The sequence below is a fragment of the Dysidea avara genome, chromosome 6, assembly GCF_963678975.1.
Source record: "Dysidea avara chromosome 6, odDysAvar1.4, whole genome shotgun sequence".
Classification (NCBI taxonomy): Eukaryota; Metazoa; Porifera; class Demospongiae; order Dictyoceratida; family Dysideidae; genus Dysidea; species Dysidea avara.
Window position 1 is genome coordinate 21,855,710 of NC_089277.1, and position 25,571 is coordinate 21,881,280.

Here is a 25,571-nt window from a genome sequence, read left to right on the forward strand (position 1 = left end):
AAGAGTAATTAAAATGAAGAGAAACTTTGGTAAGTGCAAATGTAACATGTAAATAATTTACATTGCATCAATTACAGTTGTCAAAGCACAACGATTGTCCAATGAAAATATACAAGCTGGAGAGGCTTATGTGTTCCCAGATGAACAAGATGATTTAACAAGCTTCACTGGAGGAGATACTCAGATTATGATTCCTAATATTGTTCTACAACATGTTATGGAGCAGCTTCCATCAAGTATGTGTTTTGTATTTTAAATAAGAATAGTACAGGAGGGGTAGATCCAGGGAGGGGGCACACATCAAGATGCAGATAGTCAAGGATAATTATAGTGTTAAATGTAGTTATCTTTAAATTTAGCAGTGAAATAAACTGCTGCATTTGAGTGGCCAAAAGGAGTTTTATACATCAGTGGCAATGTTTCTATTAAAGATCTTGAACTGCCCCATAATTTGAATTGTAATAAATGTACTATTAGAGTTATCAATTGTTCTATATATCATTTTTTAAATGAATTTTTTTTACATTTGCATGATTCAGCTGGAGAGAGTGCTGCTGGAAAGATGCCTCTACATCTGCCTTAATGAAGCTAACAGCTTCTCTATAAGTGTTGTATAGTATCCATAGCCTTTAAAAAAGCCGCATCTTGGAAGTGGAGCCTTGGGAATAAGCATTGGCTCCAATTTATGTCCCATGAAACCACTATTGCACAAAAACAAAATTGTATGGGTGCTCTGTACAGTTAGTACAAGGCTTCCCAAGACATAGTCTGTTTTGCACTAAAAGAATATTATGGTCACTTAATTAGTCTGTGACATGTTGATGCATTTAAGTATCTGTAAATTAGGTATCCCATAGCAACAAGCGCACGCATCTTGCTATTCTACACCCTATCACTTAAATTAGAACTACTCCGTCACTTTTAATTCAATAGACATGAAATTTTCACACAAGCTACTTTAGTAATTTTGCCAAAGAAGAGCGTTTTCCATTTTTAAATAGCAAGTTCAGATGATGAATAAAGTGGAAGTAAAGAAAAGGATTTCTGGGAGTGTCAACCCGAAAGATAAATATGTGATGATTGAGAAGCTAAAAGACAAAAATAAAAATGCACAATGGTTTGTGCTGTTTAGCATAGTGTATCATAAAAGTATCAAGGCTCTTGTGCGTAAACTGTAGGACTAGTTCTAGTATAAACTGTAACTCCTGTTCTAAGCAGTTGGGTTTGGACTAAACTGTGTACTAGTGTTAGCTTATATCCAGTAAAAAAGTACAGAACATTTGCTAAAACCATTTGTAAGTTATAGAACAACTTAATTTCATGGGAAGCCATATAAGCGGACTGTACAGAGCACCCTTAAGTATCTGTTTGTACAGTTCATATACTGTAGCTTAATGTGGTAACTATAGCCAGCATATTACATGCAATTTTATACAGACACTACAGGATTTTCAATCACTAATACAGTTCTCAGAGATGACTCATTTCAGCTACCAAATCCTAATAATGGGTAAGAGGTCATAATTATAGGTTATTAGATTGCTGTATATGCCTAGCCATGCACATATAGACTTAGGATTTCTATTTTTTACAGAACTGATGCCATTCTACGGATATCTCCAATATTTTCAGCTCTTTTACCTGTATCTGTTGATGTTAGTGATGAGCAGTCCATAATGATGACATTTGACGTGGTAATATAAGTTGTTCATACACGTGCACTTCTATGCAATGAACTTTTCTTACCTGATGTACGGTATGGCAATCACACCTTCTACCTATTGTTGATTTCAGGTCAAAAATTTCCTTACTGTTTATATATATCTAAATTTTGTCCATAGTAACCAGCTCTGTGTAGTGTAATGGAAATACTACTGTACCGTTTAAGTAGGGATTGCCCAGAAAATTTCGTGTGCCACCCAAAAATTTGCCATTAAAACTCACCCTAGAGACATTTTATGTGACGAAAATCAACTTTACAGAATAGTACTAGTCCATATAATATATAAAATATAACAAAACACTTTCAGGTGGCTGGATATAAATTTTTTTTTAAAATTTCCAAAACTTGAATTTTAGTCTCACTGCCTGCCTCACTGACTACAGTCGCAAGGCTAGAGGCTAAACGAAGCAGCGCATGGCCACCATTTTACACCACAATAACAAACTCACCAGTGGAACGTGCCCTTTGGGGTTCCAACGAGTGTCGGCTCTCTGCGCCTTGTCTTTTCTTTTATCTTCAATCAGGCTGCTCGTCTTCTTCTTCATCCAACAAAACCATATCGAGGCATTAATTTTCCCATAGATAATATATGTGACTGGGATTGCAAAAATAGGGCATGTTGGCACATGATTTTCCCTACTATTTCAAACTTTCATCACAACTTTTTGTACCATCCTGCTATGGTAATGCAATTTTCAGCTCTTAGTAAGCATTTAATTGGCTTTAGGATGCAAGTCACAGAATGCAAATATTCTGTTCCACTACTGAGCTATGACCTATAAAGTGATGGGGGTGTAGTTTGTGCCCACATGCCCTGTTTTCACAGGCCTGGTCACATATATATATATATATATATATATATATATGATTTTCCACATCAACACTTTCTTTCAGCAACATAATAAGATGCCACAGAATTATTTCAGAGCTGGATTTCAGAAGCGCTTCAGTCCTAGTGCTACTATAAGAGATATACTAGCTAGATATCTGCAAGTTCACGATTGGGATCCTGCTGGTTCGCGACCATGCCCATCAATTAAAGATCTAGGTGGACTAATAGTGATAGAGTACGGAAACCACACCTCTTAACAAACTAGTTGTTTGCTTAACAGTAAACAAAATGACCTCACCCCTTATTGGTCTTACTTCTTGACTGATTCGAGAAATACTCTAATACAACAGTTACTCTAATACAACAGTCATGTATCAACAGTCATGTATGATAATGTGCCAAAGTAGGGACTTTCCCATCGAGTTATGAATACCATTATTCATCTCTTGTTTCACTACTTTTTATTGCATAGATCCCTACTTCATTTTAAAAAAATACTAGTTTGTTTAGTTATTTCGTTGTAGCACAGCTATAGTATGTTCACGTTGAGCTGAATCCTCAAAAACATTTAATAACTCATGGATGCAATTACACACGATCTTGAAATTTGGCTAATTTGTAGTACTCCTTGACCCACTAAAAATATTTCAAAATCTTTTTGTTCAAATGTTTGACATAATATTTATGGTCAATCAAAATTTTCACAATACATTTCCTATGGGGAAGCCATATAAGTACAGTGGCCATTACAGCCCTTTCCCGAACTTGTAATGGAGCCAAACCATACGTGTCTGTTGTTGACACCTTTGCTATTACCAATAATCATCTGGTTGGCTGAAATGTTAACTCTGTTGAGAAAAAATCCACTTTTAATTTTTAGCTGTTTTTCAGGATTCAGCTCAACATGAACATACTATAGTTACAGTGTAACTTGTGAGCTAGCTATTACATTCCTGTACAGCTTATTACAATACATTCTGTGCCAAAATTGGAAGCACATAGGCCTGTAGTGGCATGCAAAGCTTACCTTTGATCGTAGTAGCTAGCAGTGGTGCTCAGATCTATGACCTGTCTCAGTACGGTGGTCCGCGTTCTATTCATCTGGACTGGAAGTTGTTCGAACAAACAGGCCCTTTCAGTTGTCTGGAGCTTAGTCTCGACTAACAGGATGCAGTAATACAATTTCCACTCGAGTACTATCCAATCACTCGCTGATCTCATCGTCCGGCTGAGTCAGTGCGTTCAGAGGAACAAGCCGTCGAGTATCAGTCCGTCTATTAAGTAACAAATCTCTTTGTCGTCCAGGAGTTGGCAAAAGTTGAAGTGACAATTCAGCAGCCTTAATGTTTCACCATAGATTTCACATGCAACACTTGAAATTATAAGCTCCCTGCTTTTTTAGCAGCATAAGCGCTTTCTGAAATAATTTTGTGGTGTCTACAGAAAAGTGTTGATAGTTGATACGAAAAATTAATGCCTCGGTATGGTTTCGATGCTTGAAGAAGAAGACAACCAACCTGATTGAAGATAAAAGGAGAGACAAGGTGCACAGGGCGTATGCTCGTCAGAGCCCCAAAAGGCACATCTCACCAGTGAGTTTGTTGTTGTGGCATATATACAATGGTAACCATATGCTGCTTCAGTTGGGCTCTAGGCTTGTGACTGTGGTCAGTGAGTGAGTGAGTGAGTGAGTTAGACGAAATTTCAAGTTTTGGAGATTTAAAAAAAAATTCTATATCCGGTCACTATAGTATGTTCACGTTGAGCTGAATCCTCAAAAACATTTAATAACTCATGGATGCAATTACACACGATCTTGAAATTTGGCTAATTTGTAGTACTCCTTGACCCGCTAAAAATATTTCAAAATCTTTTTGTTCAAATGTTTGACATAATATTTATAGTCAATCAAAATTTTCACAATACATTTCCTATGGGGAAGCCATATAAGTACAGTGGCCATTACAGCCCTTTCCCGAACTTGTAATTAGGGACCCGCCGATTATGCTGGCATAATTTTGAGCATAATAGGTACCTAAAAGCATTGAGCATAATGCCAGCATAATAGGTTAAATATTTGTAAGATAGTATAAATTCTTGCTGGAAAAATGACAATTGCAAAATAAGATCGATATACTCTAATAGAGCAATCAGTAACTCTAATAGAACAATCATCAAACTGACTGTTCTATTAAAGTATATCGATCTTTTCTCTTACATGCAGCAAGAATTTATTATTTGTGTTCCAGCCACTCATTTTTTTCTTTCTATACAGTGTTAAACTAATAGCAAAGCATATGAACTAAAGCATGAACATTGAGCATAATCGAGCATAATAGGTAAATATTGAGCATTATTTTAAGCATAATAGGTGAATTTTTGAGCAGTGCAGCATAGCATAATAGGTAAAATTATGAGCATAATCGGCGGGTCCCTACTTGTAATGGAGCCAAACCATACGTGTCGTTGGCACCTTTGCTGTTACCAATAATCATCTGGTTGGCTGAAATGTTAACTCTGTTGAGAAAAAATCCACTTTTAATTTTTAGCTGTTTTTCAGGATTCAGCTCAACATGAACATACTATAGTAAGTGTTTTCTTGTTTTTAATACTATATTTCATGTTAGATGGACTAATATTATTCTGTAAGGGTGATTTTGCAGTGTAAGATGTCTCTAGAATAATTTTAAAAGGTGGAATTTTAGGTGGCACACGTCATTTTCAGGAGATCCCTGCTTAAAGAGTACTACCGTACTGTTTGCTAGAACAGTCACAAGTTATATTGTAGCTAGCTATGCTACTGCAAAATACTAAACAAATTATTATTTTAAAAATTGTTAATTTAAAAGTGAAGTAGGGATCTATGCAATAAAAAGTAGTGAAACAAGAGATGAATGATAGTATTACAGCATAGCTCAGTGGGAAAGTCCCTACTTTGGCACATAAGCTATAACAATTATTTTGCTCAATGTCAAAGCAGGGGCTTTCCCACTAAACTATGCTGTAACACCATCATTCATCTGTTGTTTCACTACTTTTTATTGCATACATCCCTACTTCACTTTTTAAAATACTATAGTCTATAGAACCAAACCCTGTCCATGTGAGCTTTCCCTCTTCATCAGGTCTCTAGTGTGATGACAAAGTTATATAGTTGGTATATATTAGTTCTCACTGTTGGTTTTACAGTTGTTTCTCTAAAATTATGCAGTCATGGCCTTCAGTTGGTAAATCAGCTATAATAGAAGAAATAAATTCCTAAATCTTTGTCAGTTATTCAACTGCATAGTGGCAGTATATAAGTATGTAGTTACAATATCTTTTCTTATTTACACTGTAGAAAAGCAGATCACAAATTTCAAATTTGTTGCAAACTAGTTCAGCAGCGTTGCAAGAAAGGAAATGTGTATTTTATGATCACAACATGTTGGACATCAAACTGTAAGTCGAATTATTCAAAACTTGTGTGCATTACATGTACCATCCTTCGACACAGTGATCAGGCTGGTGGTTGGTCACATGAAGGAGTGCAGTTAGACAAAGACAATTCTAACGAAACAAGAGTAACTTGTTTTACTACCCACTTGACTAGTTTTGCTGTACTGGTGACTATACAAGACAGATCAGTAAGTAGTTACAATTTCATAGACCAATTGCTTAATGTTACCAACACTTGTAGCCTTCTACAGAGGACAAGGCACTATCACTAATCTCAGTTATTGGATGTGCTATATCTCTTGTGTGTCTCTGCCTTGCTATAGTCATATTAGCATACGTTATACCGAGGTATGGTTAATATAATATGTGACTGGCTGACCACAAAACCTGCCATTTTTGCACATTCCTCAAATTCCATTTTATTACTTTTCTGTTATCTATAGTAACAAAGGAGTAGACTGCCAATGTTTCATCCTTTTATGATGAATAGTCTTTCAGTTCTAATGCTTGACAGTTAATTGAAACAGCAGAAACTATGCGACAAAAAAAAAAAATTACAGATGCTTAACTAATCCACCTTAACTTACTAGTGAACTGAGATATGCGGGCTAGACTTGTTTCAATCTTACACTGAACAGGCTAAAGTATAGTGTTTCCCTTATTTTCCTCTGTATGCAGACAATTCCAACAAAGAACAAAGAAAAGACTATGGTATACTTTATATTACACTAAGCACCCATATTGCATGTGCCTTTTACTGTACGAACATAAAACAATTTCTACACTCCATGAACGGGTGAATCTGATAATTGTTGAGTTGAGCCTTCTTTCAAATTGTACCAAAGCAATTGAAGCATGTGTAAAGTTCTATGTAGCACGCTTATTATACTTAGTAAAATCATTTTTTTGCAAAAATAACAGGTTTTTGCTCAGCTGGTCACATAGTTAAATTATTGTATATCATACATTTGTACCAGAACCAAAGATAGAATCAATCATCTCTTCATACATCTCAATTTGAGTATTGCACTTGCTTTGGGACTTGTGGTGTTCCTTGCTGGTATAGAAACTGCAACTGAATATTGGGTGAGTTGTAAAATGCATTGGTTGTGCATGCATGAAAGAAGTTTGATGTGCATTTTAATAAAGGCTGAGCATGGCCTCTATAATTATAAGCATTTGCATAACAGATACATCCCAACTACAGTAGGGTGATGTAAGGGTTGTCATCACCAGACATGGGCAGTGGAAATGGGCTCCCCCAATTTCACTGGACAATGCTTGTAAAAAAAATCGAGATACCAGTCAACCACACTAATACAACAGTAACTTTATATTTCTTTTGAAAATAGTAAGTAGCTACTTAAAATATCTGATTCAATAACTCATCTAAAATATACTTTTATAATATGCTGGTAGAAAGCCCCCAGACCCCCAAAAATATCATTCATATATGTTGTAGCTTCTACCTCCATTGTGTAAATTTCATTGCTATTGTTGCAGCCCCTTTCTTTTATTCCTTGACCTGCTCCACTGTCCCTTTCACTAGATCTACGTAGTGTAACTTAGGAGGGTATCACACAAGAACTCATGCATGGAGAGTTGATGGATATTTTACAAAGCATTACAAGAGTAAATAATGGAGATGACGTGGTACCGTATAATTACTGCACTTTATAGCATGACTAGCATCTCATGTATAACACTTTCTTTTTGGCTTTAATCCTCTTGCACAATGTATTAAGAACAATGGCTCCATAATCAAGGCTGGAGGAGACGGTCCGGTTGGTCAGGCCCGAGCCGGACCAATAATCTGTAGTTGAACCAACTAGCTGACCAACTTGAACTACATTACTCTCCTGCAATCTTTGGACGATCACATCTACATGTAGCTACGTACATCTTACACGTTATCGAAAATGCATGACACGAGTAGTTACCTAGTTTCTCAGCCTAACTAAAGCACAGAACTACACGTATAGTACCTCCAATTACCTTACAGCATTCGTATCATTTTGTACAGAAATGATTGTGGGTTCTACATACAGTATCATGTGTGCTGACAGTTGGCATTTATCACGTGTGCTGACAGTTGGCATTTATCACGTGTGCTGACAGTTGGCATTTATCACGTGTAAGGCAGGTGCCTTTTTTGATTCTAAACCAGCACACTTATATCACAATTCAATCTTCATAAAATAATCATTAGCATCCCTTGGTTTGTCTCTCTTGACTTCTTTTACTGGGAGAAGGGCTGGCAGTGACAAACCAGATGACTCATTCCACGGCAAGAAGCTGTACACCCATACATTACATGGTGGCCATCTGGATGAGATGTTGAGTAGAAATCACTCCTCTTAAACTACCCACTCGTCCTGTCGAGATACTGAGCAAACTCTCAGTCTTACCCACATCGTGCCATTTTCGAATACTAATTGGTCTCGTGACTGTCAACCAGTATATTTACGTGATGATCTGTTAACTTCATACAAACCAGTAAAGTAGTATACTGTATTTTTGTAGCTGTGTAGCTTTTTATTGTAGCTGTGTGAATGCACTGTATAGTACTTATATCCTAGCTAAAGGGGGCCATGCTGCATGGGTTCTCTGTGAAATTTGGTGGGAAAGTTGCAAGTTGCTAGCTAGTTTTACTTTAAAATTTAACATCAATTTTAAATTTTAAGGCATTTTCAAGCCTTTAAATTGCAAAATTCTGCAACTCCTGGGGGTTGGCAACCCCCAGACTCCCCTTGAACTTCTAATTGCTAGCTATAACTAAATGAACCATACAGCAAGTTTCATGCTGTGTCCCCTGTATGTCAGGTCTACAATTATACATAGTATAGAAAGTCTGCAGAACAACAGATAGGCTTGAGCATATTTATATAGCTAGCTAGCAGTGAAATATCACTAAAATTGCATATCTGGGTGTCTAATTTTCAAAAATTTCCTGTGGGAGCATGCCCCCAGACCCCCCTAGAATGCTCGTGCCGCTTCGCACTTCGCAGAGTGTGCTTTGCACACTGTGCAACAGCTCCTCTCATTGGCATGTATATAGTAGCAATTTCAACATTATAGTCAATGGCCTGACCAACTCAATTTTCCCTCCTCCGGCCCTGATAATTAATACAACACTATGCTACTTTGTTTTTTAGGCCACGTGTATCATGGTAGCAGCTCTTCTACAATATTTCTTCACTTCTGCTTTCTGTTGGATGTTATGTGAAGGAATAATGCTCTACATGATGTTGGTAACTGTGTTTGGTAATAAACTGAACTGTCGACGATTCTTCTTCATCTTGGGCTGGGGTAAACACCTGCCACTTTAACAAATAATACATTCATTCAACTTCTTTAGGTCCAGCTATTCCTATTGTTGCAATATCACTTGGACTAGCTCATAAACATTATGGAAATGACGATTAGTAAGTGTATTCCCATCCATTACTCTTTTGTATTGTTATTATACACAATCATACTGTAGTTGTTGGATTGAGTCAGAGGATGGAGCAATTGCAGCTTTTATTGGACCAATAGTAACAATTATGTTGGTATGTTTTGATACTGTTAAAACTTCATTTAGGTGTAATTTTGATGCTTCAGATAAATTTTGTGTTTTTGGGGATTACTTTAAAAGTTCTATACTCCAGTAGAAATGATAATAATGTTTCTACAAATAAAGACACAGCAAAGTAAGTGTTAAACAACAATGTATTGTTTATACCTCATTTATTTTTCAGGGAACTGTTAAAGGCAATAATAGTTCTTCTGCCATTGCTTGGATTGACATGGATAATTGGTATTCTTGTTGTGAATGAAAATACTGAAGTATTTGCATGGATATTTGCAATACTCAATTCCTTGCAAGTATGCAAGAAAAACAAACTGTAAGCAACAAGAAAGAACTATTCAATATTTATTTCTTAGGGCGTCTTCATATTTCTGAATCATGTACTGAGAAACAAACAGGTGACAATCACCTTAACAGTATAAAAGTTGGCAATGCTTTGTAACATACTGTAGGTTGGTACAACACTCAGGGAACGTTATCATATATGGAGATCAGGTGGAATGTATAGTATATACAACAGGATACGTTCAGTACGTAGTTAATATTTTAATAATCACAAAAAAAATCCATCATTGGATATAGGGACGAGGTAGTTCATATGCCATGGGAGGAACATTGAAGGATAGAAGTAAGTATGCAGGTTGAATATAATCATATAAACAGTGGCCCTGGGCGAGGACCGGGGATCTGCAAGGATTGAACCCTCTTGGGTTATATGCTTCACAATTTTTTTAGCTACCTCTGCCAGCGGTGCAAGTTTATATAGACATGTGATTTGTAGAGGTCAGCTAGTATATAAGTACAAACGTTGTGAAGTTTATAATATTTCTAGTTAAGTTGGTCCCCAGCTAGGCTCCTGGTCCTCAGGTCCACTGTTTATACTAACCCAGAAGAACCTATTGACTGTCATGATCAGAAGTTTACATTTCTTCACTTTGTGTTTTTGTATAGCCCCAGAAAATAATTCAATACATAGAAAAGATTTGGCACCTGCAAACAGTGGTACAGTTGATAACAAATTGAAATCCCAAATTGAAATTGAATTTGGCAGTAATGTGTCAGGTACAGTGGAGCATTTCATTCTACGTACATTAAACATGTTCATATATGCATATACTACTAACAGATGAAAGTATACGGGATGATGAACCCCAGACAACGGTACTGACTTTTAAGGGATCAAGTAATGAAGACAATGTTGCTAGTCTTAAGAAGAAACGTATTGATGAGATTAAAGATGACAAATCAATAGTTGAAAGTGTCACTGAGCAGGTATCAACATTTAAAGGTGTTGATACTGAGGCTGGGTTGAAAAGAAATGGGAATGAAGAGGCAACCCTTGTACCATAATGATGAGGAATATTAAGTACACATGTACTGTTTGCACACACACATATTGCTCACAGCTGTACTGTACATGAATTACTGCATACTTTACACTCCTTTTCAGGTTTCATTAATAATGAACCACAATCAAACCTTATATATATAGCTAAGCATACATCTTGTATATGAAAAGTACAGTAGAAAGATACATGTGTACAACAAGTGATGATTGATCATGATTGAATAACTTCTGTCACTACCATTGTAATAGAGAAGTGTGTGGCTCTTCTTGACTCTTTAAATACCATGTTTTGTAAGGCAGTTAAAAATTTTTATAAGTTACAAAACAGAATTAGCTATAATATACTCAAGCACAAGCTTAATTGATTGTTCTAACATATTTACAACATCAGTTTATTCATGGCTACTATTGGCTAGTAAAGTTGTTGTTCCTACATATGTTATATTTATGATCAAAATCACATGGCCCCATCATACAGTACATTAATATTGTATATTAAGGATCATGAAGATTTGGGCTTTATTGGCCAAAATATCATGTACAATAAATACGTATCACCCCAAAACCAATCTCACAATACCTTCATGGCATCTAGGCAGTATTATCTATGTATAAGTAAGCACAAAAGTGTCTACAGAGCAGCCAAAAACACTAGTTCCACTATATTACTTCGGAATTTTATTTGTTTTTCAATTTAGCACAATTTTCTACTGACTGCATGAATGACTGACTAATTAACTGCCTGCCTGATGCCTTCAGATGGGCGTAACTCGACAACCACTAAAGCTATGGGCTTGATATATATGTCACTGTTAGATGTTGCTTGAGCCCGACTAGTACATATGTGTAATGTATACTTCATGTGTCCCCTTTTGTGTCTCACAATACAAGGTGTTGATTCATGGTAGCACCACATGATGGCTTCCTAACGTTTGTAATGAGAATCGTCTGAGTTTTCCGTTGTGACTGTGTTGATTGCAGAGGTCCTTCTCATAGTGTTCTGGCTGAACATAGCTGAAAATGAAGCATAATAGCCCTTTACTTTTGAGTAATAATTGATAGTTGGGGCACGACTCGTGTTCAGATGCAAAATCTATTTAATAGCATGTCTGGCATCATTCTTCCTTTTGATGCACTATATGCACAGGTTTATTAGTCATAATCATGTTAAAAGTTAAACAAATATGTGGAAGGAAAAATAGGAATTTTAAAGTTGGATTAGGAAACAAAGAAAAGAAAGTAGTGAACAAGGAAATATATAGCTAAAAAGTATATAGTGAAAGGGCCTATACCTGCAGACATAATAGTGGATGTTTATATATATTCCCTATACTTCAGTATAGCTATAACCAACTGAAGTATATGGGTTCAATGTCCATTGGTATATCTGCAGGTATAGGCAACCTCTCTTGTTTCAGCACAAGGACTGCATGCTAGATATATACACATGTGCACTTGGGTCTGTGGCCCTTGTGCTTGTGCATATATATCAAGTAAACAACTTGTGTCTATTACTTAGGGATCGTAGACAAAGTATCAAGTTATGCTTGTTTTATAAAAAAAATCTGTAGCAAATTATTGGAAGCATTTAGGTTGCTCTGGAGACACTTTTGGGCTTGATTCTACCTAACCAATACTGCCAAGGTGTCATAAAGGTATTGTGAGGCAGGTTTCGGGTCAATATATTTTTTTGTGTGCAAGAAGTGTGTAAACCTCCATGATTCCTTAGATACAGTATTACCATACGTATGATACCACAGCATAAAGCTTCACAAAATATGGTCAATTGCAAAATTGCAGTTCCTTGGTAAAATGATTTCTAAATTCATTAAAATAAGTTGTAAAATTCAAGTGTAAAATGAAATAAACTTACATGTAAAAGCACATAACTATATACATGTCTAATCAAGTTTTACAGTATTTGATTTACCTATAAATAATACTACTACAGTAGCTGCTTTCACATGTACGTAAGTGTACAACTAGTGTTTCAATCTGCTGTAATAAAACCTTTTGAACCTGTATTGTTTAGTTGTGTTGGACACTATATAGCTAGTAACATCAAATATGTTATCTTTTCATTGGAACTACATTGAGTTTGCTATTCACTCCCACTTTACTTCTGTTTGCATTTATTGTGGTTATGCAATCTTTAACTTCTTGCCGATATTTGTTTACACTTACTCGAAGTTCTTGTAATGTACTAGTGCTGAGTAATGATTTCATAAAGTCTATTAAATCTGATGTTGAAAATTCATTGCCTTGTAATGCTAGATATTGGATCTTGGTGTTGACCTGTAACATATTCCTCAAAACCATTAATCTCTCCTTGGTGATATTACAATATGCAAGATCAAGTTTTAGTAGTGTTTTGTTATATTTTAAGCATTCACACAACTCAATAAATTCACTATCAGTAAATGAACTAAATGGAAGAGTAAGAGACTGTAAGTAGCACTGTGTTTGGACCAGTGTTAACAGATTGCTAAAGTCCCCTGGCTGCACATCGTACATCAATCGCCATAATCTTCCACGTACTTTATTAGGATTGGTAAGGTAAGTGAGCAGTAATGTCAGCCCACTAAAAACAGGTGCTATTTGTAATGCACAATTCTTATTGGAATGTGATACAAAATATGACAGTGCAATCATTGTTTGCTGTGTAGCAGCTGAGAACGGTACATCAATGTAACAAGCATCAGTTGAAAAGAAATGGTTAATAAATTCATTGCAAAGATTAGGACATTGAGCTTCATAACAACAAAGAATTAATACAATGAAAAACTCTGGTGATACTGTTAATTCTATGAGATGTTTGCAATGATAAATGGAACCATAGAATGCTTCATCAAAACTTTGATAGTCTGTATACACTTTCAGTTCTCTTTGAAATGATTGTGTGGATTCAGGCTTTACACCAGGAAACACATTGCTAACAGATACTAGCTCAAATTTGGTTAATCCAATATAAAATAGCCAAACCATTTCAAACTTAATATTCCCAAACAAACTCTTCATTTCTTTTTCTTGTTGCGTGCTTTCAAGTTTAGATAAATACAAAGCTGCTAGCAATTCTTGAATAGTTTTATGCAGAAAATTGTAATTTTTAATTACTCCTATATCATATTCTGTGTCATGGACTTCAAATAATCCCATTCCATCAAACTCTAATGGAACTGCATCACCTTGAAAAACCATCTCAGAAACTAACTCATCACTAAAAACAAGTTTATCTTCCCACAGTAACATATAAGACAGTTGTTCTAAGCCATTCAATATTTTGTTCAGCTCTTCTGGTAATTTGTACAAACTGGTGAGAGTTTTTGTGTCGTTGAATGTTTTAATATTGTAGCGTCGTAAAGACATTAGCAGAAATTTCTTGTACACTTCAGTGATCGTTTCTGGTAATTTATAGCTGTAACTAAAAACACGTATGAGAATGGCAAGACTCATGGGATTATATGTTAGCGTCTGTAAACTAGGAACTCTACTCATTTCATCTTTAAATTGCATTTTAACGTCATTTTCAGCAAAGCTACAGTCAATGTACTTTTGTGATAGGGTCTGTGTAAACTGGAATATTTCAATTTTATGCATAATACTGTTTTGTGGGATGGTCTCATATGCTGCTGGCCTTGTAGTAATAACAACAGTAGCTTGTGTCAATATGCGGCATAAGATTAAATCAGAAAACAAAGACTCTTGCCTTTTATTGTGAGCAAGCTCATCCCACCCTTCTAACCAAACCATGACATTTTTCCCATCTAAACTAATTAGATCTTGATTTATATGATTGGCATTTTCCCTACCTGTATCAATTTGAATAATTTCATCTAAAGTGTTTGCACTATTGACTCTGTTATCTCTTAGTACTAGCAGTATTAGATGAGATATGTGCTGCAGTATACTACCTTCAGCCCAGTCCTTACATAATTTGTATGTTAATGTTGTTTTGCCACTTCCTGGATTTCCTTCTATCACAATTACACGGCAGCCATCACTGCCTTCGCACTGAAAGATTTGTTTATAAGAGGTTAATTTTTCAATTTCATAGTCCTTTTCTTCATGATATTGTAAAAACTGGTTATCAAACTTTGGCTTACTGATTTCCTTAGGAACCCTAGCCAATGGTAAATCAATAAAGTGCTGATGAGGTTTTGGTGGCCAATCTCCACAAGATGATGTTCTTTGTGAAGTGTATTTAGATCTCAAAGACTTTTCATACACACCAAGATGAGATGATTGAGGGTAATGAGGAAATGATAGTTTGTCTTTTAGATGAGGATGATGAAATTTAAACACAGGTGATCTTAAAGCTGTCAGCAGGTTTTCCCAAGATACACTGTCACTTCTCCTAAGCCAGGTGTGCAACATTTCCCTGCAGCAGATTTCAACATGATTAAAGTTAGACTGGATATTATCAAAAATGTAAGAAGGTACTTCCAAAAGATCACCGAGGATTCTCCACTGAGAAGAACAGTATGGGATAACAAATTTTGCCAATTCTTTATGAGTTGGTCTACTGTTGCGGTGGTTTCTTATAATATCACTAAAGTCACGTTCTTTATCACATTGTTCATTACTACAATCTACCTCTCTAGGCTTAAGTTGTAAGTTTTTGATGTCAGCTAAAGCGATACTTGGATTAATGTAAGAGCTGTCTTTCTGCTGCAAGCTTGCAATAACTGATTGTAAAGGTGTAGATATTTTATCTGGCAAAGCTTGTATTATGATACTGATTGGAATATCCATGTCAAGAATGCTTTGTATCATTGTTTTAAGTACATCAGTGTGATCCGTAGTAGCCAAGAACCTGAGCACTGCAAGATGAAATTCAAATGTCTCAGTTTTTAGTAGTGTTTCAAAACAGCTTGCTGTACTAGTTTTATTAGTGCACTGCTTCATTTCTTCATATACTAGTTTACTTTCTTTAGCAACAACATGACATTCTAATAATTTAAAGGCACTTTTATCTGTTATTAGGAATTCCGAGATGATATGTATATTTTTGAAAATAGCAAATGAGAAAATAACTCTGGTAATGAATTGCTCGTAACAATGTTCTTTGGACAATACTATCAGAAACTGACTAAAGCATTTCACTCCATGTACTGATATTAAGTCACTCATACTGTTAATCAGTTCTCTATCACATAAAGATAATACATGACCATGTAACCATTCCCTATATACTACTAATAAGATTAGTACAGTGTATATCAACAATATGAATATGATGGCATGTGTAATGAATTCATTAATTCAGATTACACATTTAATTGTGTTCAATTAATGCATAATTAAAAATCAAGATACATGGTAGTGTGTCATGTTTGGACTGCTTTGGCCAAAAATATCACCCCGTGATGAAAATTGCCACATGCTTCATCGGATTATAGTCACAATAGCCATCAAAAATCATCGCCAGGTGTTGTTAGAAAGCATTAAAGATAATCATGTTTGTTTAGGAAGCCTACCAGTGAGTTATTTTAGCACTAATCTGATCAGGAAACCACCATTACTGGCAGAGACCAGAGCAAGGGTCAGAGCTGCACCAGTTGTAGCTAATTTAGTTGGATTTGGATTTTATTACTGAGCAAGACAGCCATAGGTGGCTGATACAGCTCAGCGGGATGGATTACAGACATCTGGGTACAGTATCTACACTATTTTAGACCTGAGGAATTATACAATAATCTCTGATCATTATGCCATTCCTCTCTAAAATAGAAGCTCTGGTGATTATTACATCATTCCTCAGGTCCCTAATATAGAAGCTCTCGGTGATTATTGTACCATTCCTCAGGTCTCTAATATAGTGGATTTGTGAAATAGCAATAACCTATACATAGATATTTATTCCCTGCTTTGGTCATGGCTATATACTCTAGAAGTAAGAATTAAATATCCACTATAAATATACACTGTAGCTACATAATTATGTAGATGACCTCCCTTTAATGCCTTGTATCCCTAAGTTTCTAATTTTTGATTACGTGTGGTTCCATACCTACAGACAATATCACACATTACAGATAAGTGGGCATGGCTTACAAAAGTAGTTACGTGTGGGTGGAAGGGAGTGCCTTTAGGGCCGGTGGGAAAAAAAAGAACATTTACATAATCACATCAATTTGTACACCAAGTACAGTAATAATAATATGTGACTGGATTTTGGAAAAAACGATCTAAATCGCACATTAGAAGTTTCAAGATAAACGGTTTTAAAGAATTCAAGTCAGCATAACTTGCCAAGGATAGCAAGCACGCATATGAAATTTACACAAAAGATGCATCAATCTATTACCTTTCAGACCACTTCCAGTACTTGTAGCAGTTTCCCGCCAAATAAGATAGAAAGTCTGAGCAGTTGGATGAGCGAAGTAGCATCACGAGTGCTCACAAAGGGGTAGGGGGTGGTGGAGTGGGCAAGAGATAGACTTCAAAATGGAGGCAGACCACGACTGGAGCCCAGACACAAGATTACAGGGCTGTGCTGGCTCTTTAGTGGCTGATATGTATCAAAATCAGTCTAGCCAACATTATCAGATTGTCCACCGGTAAACCACTGATTCTTGTCAAGCCAGATCCTTCACAAGGCCAGAAACCACCATTCAAGATCTTCACACCACCCAGAAAAGATGTCTGCATGGATTCGTGCAAACTTACAGACTGAAAAACTCCCACTGATAAATGGGTGTTACTCCATGTATGTCCACACATAATCCCTAAAGGTGAATCCTGATAAATGTGAGTGGCTCATGAAAGAAGCTGGGACTAGTGTATGAGGCGTTAGTGCATCTCCACATTGCCAATTCAATTTTACATGTGATCCAATCTGGGTCATACTATAAAGCAGACCTAACTCAGTGTCAAAGCTGATACATACAGTATACAACTAAAAATAGAAAATGTATAGTTAACTGCTTTATGTATCATTTTCAGCACTGTAATGCATGTTTGCATGGCTATGCATGGTGGGTGGCAACTGCCCTCTAGATCAGCCACAAGTGGGTGTCATGTAGATGTATGACCACAGACAAAGTCTTAACTGACTGAGATCTGTGACTTAGAGCTTTTTCCGGTGGGTGTGACCTGCATCTTAGCAACAGATATTTATACTTTTATATTGTGGGTTTCATCTTTTGATTATTGACTTAGCAGTACCACTGGCCCCTTCACAAGGGTCTGGTCACTCTAGCATTACAGAGGAATGTAAGTAAACAATGGAATGTAAGTAAACAATGACATCACAATAATGGTAGTAAGAATGGCACATCTAACAACCATACTAAGGAAGTAGTTCTAGAAATGGGTCAGCTAACACTGGGGCTAACACAATCAAAGATACTTTCCAGGTAGCATCACAAATACATTAGTTCTAACTACCATATGAAGAAGTTTTTACATGGAACGGACATAATTTGGCTTAATCATAGAACACTAATTTTTGCAAACTAACCTGCAGAACTAATTCACAGTGATTTTGTTTCATAGTAACGCTGATGTAGTGAAGGTTAATGGCTGTCAAGACATCCAAATACCTCGTAGCATTCCCTTCCAAATATCCTCCATTCAATTCGCCATAGAAAGTGATTTTCAACCTTAAACCTTAAAATGATGCATTTAAATTTCCTCTGATTTCCTTTTGCTATAGCTCATCGTAATCGCTATTCACTGCTCTTTCCAAATCTTGTTCGGAATCTGAGGTATCTATCACGTGTTGCGGGTTATTATGCCTTTTATTGTATGCCCCCGAAATGCCCAATACAAAATGTATGGGGAAATTTGCTACATCCGGTCAGTTTAGGCCATTTCGACGCACTTAAATTTCCGTGAATTGGACTTCTTTTGGTATCATATGTACTCGCAGAGAGTTTCTCTACATGATCAAATTTGGAAAGTTACTAAACAGACTCGAGGTAGGCGATACACGATAATTAATTTAATTTTTAATGGTTTTTCAATCGGAATGTATTGGACATGCCTGTTTCAGCTGGCATTTTTGCCATTGACAAAAGTACAGCAAATGTCCACAAACTTCTTGATATGAAGGCTCTTTATTGTCTCCATCTTTTGTTCTTTTAAAGAACACCCTATTGTATGTAAGAAGCCTAAATCATAACGCATCTTAGCAAAACTTCGTGACAAACTCTTCTGCGTATTATGTAATTCTATAGTATCTATTGTAAATCTAAAACATGTCACAAAATTTTTGTAATTACCAATAACAAAATCTGATAGGTGTAGCTAATCTGTTTTCTGTAACACGCCATAAATTTTGAATGCTAGAGTGACCATGCAGACCCTTCCAGGGGCAAGCACTGCCAGACTAAGTATTGACTGGATATGAACTGACTGTGGTAGCAGGTATATCTACGGTCAGTACCTGTGTGTCACCCCCTTGCTGTTTCACCTTGTGGTTAGTACATCAAAGGAGTTTGTGTATGTTTGAAGCAAGGGACGTGGTCAAAGACAGAGTGTTATCTAGTACTCCATCTAGTATACACTATGGTCATTAAACCAGTCTATTGATAACACTAACCTGTTCCTAGCTTCACAGGTCATTTTCTTAATCCTTTCTAAGAACGTGGAATCTCGATTAAACTCCAGCCGCAGATGCTCTGATTCCAGTTTGTACAAAACACACATACAGTCACCAGCGTGAACAAAATCATCATCATATTTGCGAATTACTAACTCCTCAACGGCAACAGTTTTACTCATCGTACACCGTGGTCTCGTGATTACTTTCTTCGGGCGCCTCGGGCAATGATTGGAAATTATACAAGACAGTCGTAGAGACTCTAGCTCTCTATACTGAACATTATTCCATGGGCACATCATGATGGAAATCTGTGGGATGTTTGCTGTGGTCTTATACAAGTTATTGACTTGGATCACGTGCTTTCTACCAGGAACAGGATAAGTGGAATCATAGACCTTCAGTGCTGGTCACTGTAAAGCATTAATACAATGCAATAATACAAATAGATAGTATATTCTACGCACCTACGGGTACGTAGAATATACTACTATGGTGGAATGTAGCTAGCCACAGAGGTATAGTATCTGAGCTAATCCATTGCAGAGCTCTCAACCTGTAACCTTTGCCAGGAGTGAGATCAACAAACTGCCATCCATCCCATACAACCTGATGGAGTGAACAAGCACAACATACATAAACTGTGCCCTTAGGCTGATAATGTGTAGTTGTGCAGTTATGCTTTCTATCTATCCACCTGTTTATGCAGGCTTAGTTGTATCTGTGCACGATCCATCTGCTATGCCACACACACTAGAATTAGTTGAGCACACTGACGTATCCATTGAATTCTGGTATTCTGGCAGTGCACATTTAGCTATCCTTTGAAGGCATTGGAATGTCACAATCTTTTTTAATGTTCAGCCACACTTAGTCGCTTGTTCTCTATTTTCATCTTGTGGTGTATCCAAGGCATCACGTGATCATTTTAGTACTGTTAAAACTTCATTTAGGTGTAATTTTGATGTCTCAGATAAATTTTATGTTTTTGGGGATTACTTTAAAAGTTTTATACTCCAGTAGAAATGACAATACTATTTCTACAAATAAAGACACAGCAAAGTAAGTATTAAACAACAATATAGTTGTGTTTATACTTCAATTATTTTTCAGGGAACTGTTAAAGGCAATAATAGTTCTTCTGCCATTGCTTGGATTGACATGGATAATTGGTATTCTTGCTGTGAATGAAAATACTGAAGTATTTGCATGGATATTTGCAATACTCAATTCCTTGCAATTATGCAAGAAAAACAAACTGTAAGCAACAAGAAAGAACTATTCAATATTTATTTCTTAGGGTGTCTTCATATTTCTGAATCATGTACTGAGAAACAAACAGGTGACAATCACCTTAACAGTATAAAAGTTGGCAATGCTTTGTAACATACTGTAGGTTGGTACAACACTCAGGGAACGTTACCATATATGGAGATCAGGTGGAATGTATAGTATTTACAACAGGATACGTTCAGTACGTAGTTAATATTTTAACAATCACAAAAAAAATTCCATCATTGGATATAGGGACGAGGTAGTTCATATGCCATGGGAGGAACATTGAAGGATAGAAGTAAGTATGTAGGTTGAATATAATCATATAAACAGTGGCTCTGGGTGAGGACCGGGGATCTGCAAGGACCGAACCCTCTTGGGTTATATGCTTCACAATTTTTTTTAGCTACCTCTGCTAGCTGTGCAAGTTTATATAGACATGTGTTTTGTAGAGGTCAGCTAGTATATAAGTACAAACGTTGTGAAGTTTATAATATTTCTAGTAAAGTTGGTCCCCAGCTAGGCTCCTGGTCCTCAGGTCCACTATTTATACTTCATACTAACCCAGAAGAACCTATTGACTGTCATGATCAGAAGTTTACATTTCTTCACTTTGTGTTTTTGTATAGCCCCAGAAAATAATTCAATACATAGAAAAGATTTGGCATCTACAAACAGTGGTACAGTTGAAAACAAATTGAAATCCCAAATTGAAATTGAATTTGGCAGTAATGTGTCAGGTACAGTGGAGCATTTCATTCTACGTATATTAAACATGTTCATATACACATATACTACTAACAGATGAAAGTATACAGGATGATGAACCCCAGACAACCGTACTGACTTTTAAGGGATCAAGTAATGAAGACAATGTTGGTAGTCTTAAGAAGAAACGTATTGATGAGATTAAAGATGACAAATCAATAGTTGAAAGTGTCACTGAGCAGGTATCAACATTTAAAGGTGTTGATACTGAGGCTGGGTTGAAAAGAAATGGGAATGAAGAGGCAACCCTTGTACCATAATGACGAGGAATATTAACTACACATGTACTTTTTGCACACATACATATTGCTCATAGCTGTACTGTACATGAATTGCTGCATACTTTACACTCCTTTTCAGGTTTCATTAATAATGAACCACAATCAAACCTTATATATAGCTAAGCATACGAAAAGTACAGTAGAAAGATACATGTGTACAACAAGTGATGATTGATCATGATTGAATAACTTCGATTCTGTCACTACTGTTATAATAGAGAAGTGTGTGACTCTTCTTGACTCTTTAAATACCATGTTTTGTAAGGCAGTTAAAATTTTTTATAAGATACGAAACAGAATTAGCTATAATATACTCAAGCACAAGTTTAATTGATTGTTCTAACATATTTACAACATTAGTTTATTCATGGCTAGTAAATTAAAGTTGTTGTTCCTACTTATGTTATATCCATGATCAAAATCACATGGCCCCATCATACAGTACGTTAATATTGTATATTAATGATCATGAAGATTTGGGCTTTATTGGCCAAAATATCATGTACAATAAATACGTATCACCCCAAAACCAGTCTCACAATACCTTCATGGCATATAGGCAGTATTATTTATGTATAAGTAAGCACAAAAGTGTCTACAGAGCAGCCAAAAACACTAGTTCCACTATATTGCTTCGGAATTATATTTGTTTTTCAATTTAGCACAATTTTCTACTGACTGCATGACTGAATGACTAACTAGCTGCCTGTCTGATGCCTTCAGATGGGCGTAACTCAACAACCACTAAAGCTATGGGCTTGATAATGTATACTTCATGTGTCCCCCTTTGTGTCTCACAGTACAAAGTGTTGATTCATGGTAACACCACATGATGGCTTCCTAACGTTTGTAATGGGAATCATCTGAGTTTTCCGTTGTGACTTTGTTGATTGCAGAGGTCCTTCTGGCTGAACATAGCTGAAAATGAAGCATAATAGCCCTTTACTTTTGAGTAATAATTGATAGTTGGGGTACGTGTTCAGATGCAAAATCAATTTAATAGCACGTCTGGCATCATTCTTCCTTTTGATACACTATGCACAGGTTTATTAGTCATAATCATGTTACAAGTTAAACAAATATGTCGAAGAAGAAATAGGAATTTTAAAGTTGGATTAGGAAACAAAGAAAAAAAAGTAGTGAACAAGGAATATATAGCTAAAAAGTATATAGTGAAAGGGCTTATACCTGCTAGGGATGTGGCGATTATGCCGGCATAATTTCGGGCATAATAGGTATGTGTGGGAATCAGGAATTACGCTAGCATTTTGAGGTGATTATAAAGCTTTAACAGTAGGAAAATCTGCAGATCACACAATTCCATTAAAAAAGATCGAGATACTTTAATCTAATCCAAAACAGCCTAACTGTAAAAAAAGTGTGCGGCCCTCAAAAAGGCTATGGTGAAAAAAGATGTGAAATCCAAGGTGGCAGCCAAGAAATGGCTGTGATGATAGGTTAATGGTAAAATTTTTAATAACGACAATTCAGGTGAATTATTGTGCCGCTTGGTCTTGGCACAAAATTAACCTGAATTGTTGTCATTAAAATTTTTACCATTAACCTACCATCACAGCCATTTCTTGGCTGCCACCTTGGATTTCACATCTTTTTTCACCATAGCCTTTTGCACACTTTTTTTTACAGCTTGGCTGTTTTGGATTAGATTTCACTTCTTTTTGTATTTGTATACCCCAAAGCTGGCCTATGGCCAGCTTTGGGGCTTTTTAAATCTAACTTTTTTTTCTTTTCCACAGGAAGAAGAAAAGATAAAGCAGATGAATACTTTAAATTTTTCTGATTTTATCAATAAATGTACAAATTATATATATCTAATCAAAAACAGCCAAGCTGTAAAAAAAGGTGCGGCCCCATAAAGGCCATGGTGAAAAAAGATGTGAAATCCAAGGTGGCGGCCAAAAAATGGCTGTGATGGTAGGTTAATGGTTACATTTTAATAACAACAATTCAGGTGAATTTGGTGCCAAGACCAAGCGGCACAAAATTCACCTGAATTGCCGTTATTAAAATGTAACCATTAACCTACCATCACAGCCATTTCTTGGCCGCCACCTTGGATTTCACATCTTTTTTCACCATGGCCTTTATGGGGGCCGCACCTTTTTTTACAGCTTGGCTGTTTTTGATTAGATATCACTTCTTTTTGTATTTGTATACTGCAAAGCCGGCCTATGGCTGGCTTTGGGGCTTTTTTAACCCATGTGTTTTTTTCTTTACCACAGGAAGAAGAAAAGAACTTAAAGAAGAATTTTAGTACTTCAATTATTTTTGATTTTATTAGTAATTATACAAATTATATACATATATTTATTACATGCTCATTATTCCCCACAGGATTTTTTTTGCAGCTGATCTCTCTACTGGGTGACTTGAAATGTAGCTGAACTATATACAGGATGGTTTCTTTGTAGCTGAACTCTCTGTAACAGGTGATTTGTTTGCAGCTTAACTCTCTACATGGTGGTGTCTTTATAGCCGAACTCTCTACATGATGGTTTCTTTGTAGCTGAACTCTCTATAAGGTGACTTCGTCTAGCTGAACTCTCTACAGGGTGATTTTTTTGTAGCTGAACTCTCTGCAGGGTGATTTGTTTGCAACTGAACTCTCTACATGATGGTTTCTTTGTAGCTGAACTCTCTACAAGGTGACTTCGTCCAGTTGATCTCTCTACGGGGTGATTTGTTGCTAGCTGAACTCTCTACAGGTGAATTGTTTGCAGCTAAACTCTCTACATGGTGGTTTCTTTGTAGCTGAACTCTCTACAAGGTAACTTCTTCTCTACAGGGTGATTTGTTGTAGTTGAATTCTCTACTAGGTGGTTTGTATGAGGCTGAACTCTCTACATGGCGGTTTCTTTGTAGCTGAACTCTCTACAGAGTGATTTGTTTGCAGCTGAACTCTCTACATGATGGTTTCTTTGTAACTGAACACTCTACAAGGTGACTTCTTCTAGCATGATCTTTCTACAGGGTGAATTGTTGTAGCTGAACTATCTACAAGGTAACTTCTTCTAGCTGATCTCTATACAGGGTGATTTGTTTGTAGTTGAATTCTGTACAGGTGGTTTCTTTGTAGCTGAACTCTGTACATGATGGTTTCTTTGTAGCTAAACTCTTTACAAGGTGATTTCTTCTAGCTGAACTCTCTACGGGGTAATTTCTTTGTAGCTGAACTCTCTATATGATGGTTTCTTTGTAAATGAACTCTCTACAAGGTGAATTCTTCTACCTGATCTCTCTACAGGGTGATTTGTTTGTAACTGAACTCTGTACAAGTGCGTTTTTGTGGGTGATCTTACTGCAGGTTGATTTGTTTGTAGCTGAACTCCTTGCATTGTATCTAGTTTCTAGCTGATCTCTCTACAGGGTGATTTGTTTGTAGCTGATCTCTCTACAAGTTGATTTGTGTGTAGCTGATCTCTCTGCAGGTTGATTAATTTGCAGCCGATCTCTCTACAAGGTAATTTGTTTGTAGCTGAACTGTCTATAAAGTGATTTATTTGTAGCTGATCTCTCTGCAGGTTGATTTGTTTTAGCTGAACTCTCTACAGGGTGATTTACTTGTAGCTGAACTCCTTACATTGTGACTAGTTTCTAGCTGATCTCTCTACAGGGTGATTTGTTTGTAATTGATCTCTCTACAAGTTGATTTGTGTGTAGCTGATCTCTCTGCAGGTTGATTTGTTTGTAGCCGATCTCTCTATAGGGTAATTTGTTTGTAGCTGAACTCTCTATAAGGTGATTTGTTTGTAGTTGATCTCTCTGCAGG

General features: G+C 36.4%; 2 protein-coding genes across 2 annotated transcripts; one reads left to right on the forward strand and one right to left on the reverse strand.

Moving 5' to 3' along the window:
• Positions 1 to 13: 13 nt before the first annotated feature.
• LOC136259328 (adhesion G-protein coupled receptor D1-like) lies at positions 14 to 21,844 on the forward strand. The gene is made up of 18 exons (XM_066052822.1): positions 14 to 29; positions 78 to 236; positions 1,438 to 1,510; positions 1,595 to 1,694; positions 5,896 to 5,996; positions 6,052 to 6,181; positions 6,235 to 6,341; positions 6,971 to 7,079; positions 9,149 to 9,302; positions 9,352 to 9,418; positions 9,478 to 9,544; positions 9,597 to 9,685; positions 9,734 to 9,860; positions 9,921 to 9,962; positions 20,854 to 20,931; positions 20,985 to 21,030; positions 21,362 to 21,472; positions 21,537 to 21,844. Exons 1-18 carry the CDS (start codon positions 14 to 16, stop codon positions 21,758 to 21,760), a joined length of 1,800 nt encoding a protein of 599 aa, XP_065908894.1. The 3' UTR covers positions 21,761 to 21,844.
• On the reverse strand, positions 12,700 to 19,812 carry LOC136258012 (NACHT, LRR and PYD domains-containing protein 4A-like). The gene is made up of 2 exons (XM_066051309.1): positions 19,458 to 19,812; positions 12,700 to 16,058 (listed from the first exon to the last, which is right to left on the reverse strand). Exons 1-2 carry the CDS (start codon positions 19,757 to 19,759, stop codon positions 12,983 to 12,985), a joined length of 3,378 nt encoding a protein of 1,125 aa, XP_065907381.1. The 5' UTR covers positions 19,760 to 19,812; the 3' UTR covers positions 12,700 to 12,982.
• Positions 21,845 to 25,571: the final 3,727 nt, after the last annotated feature.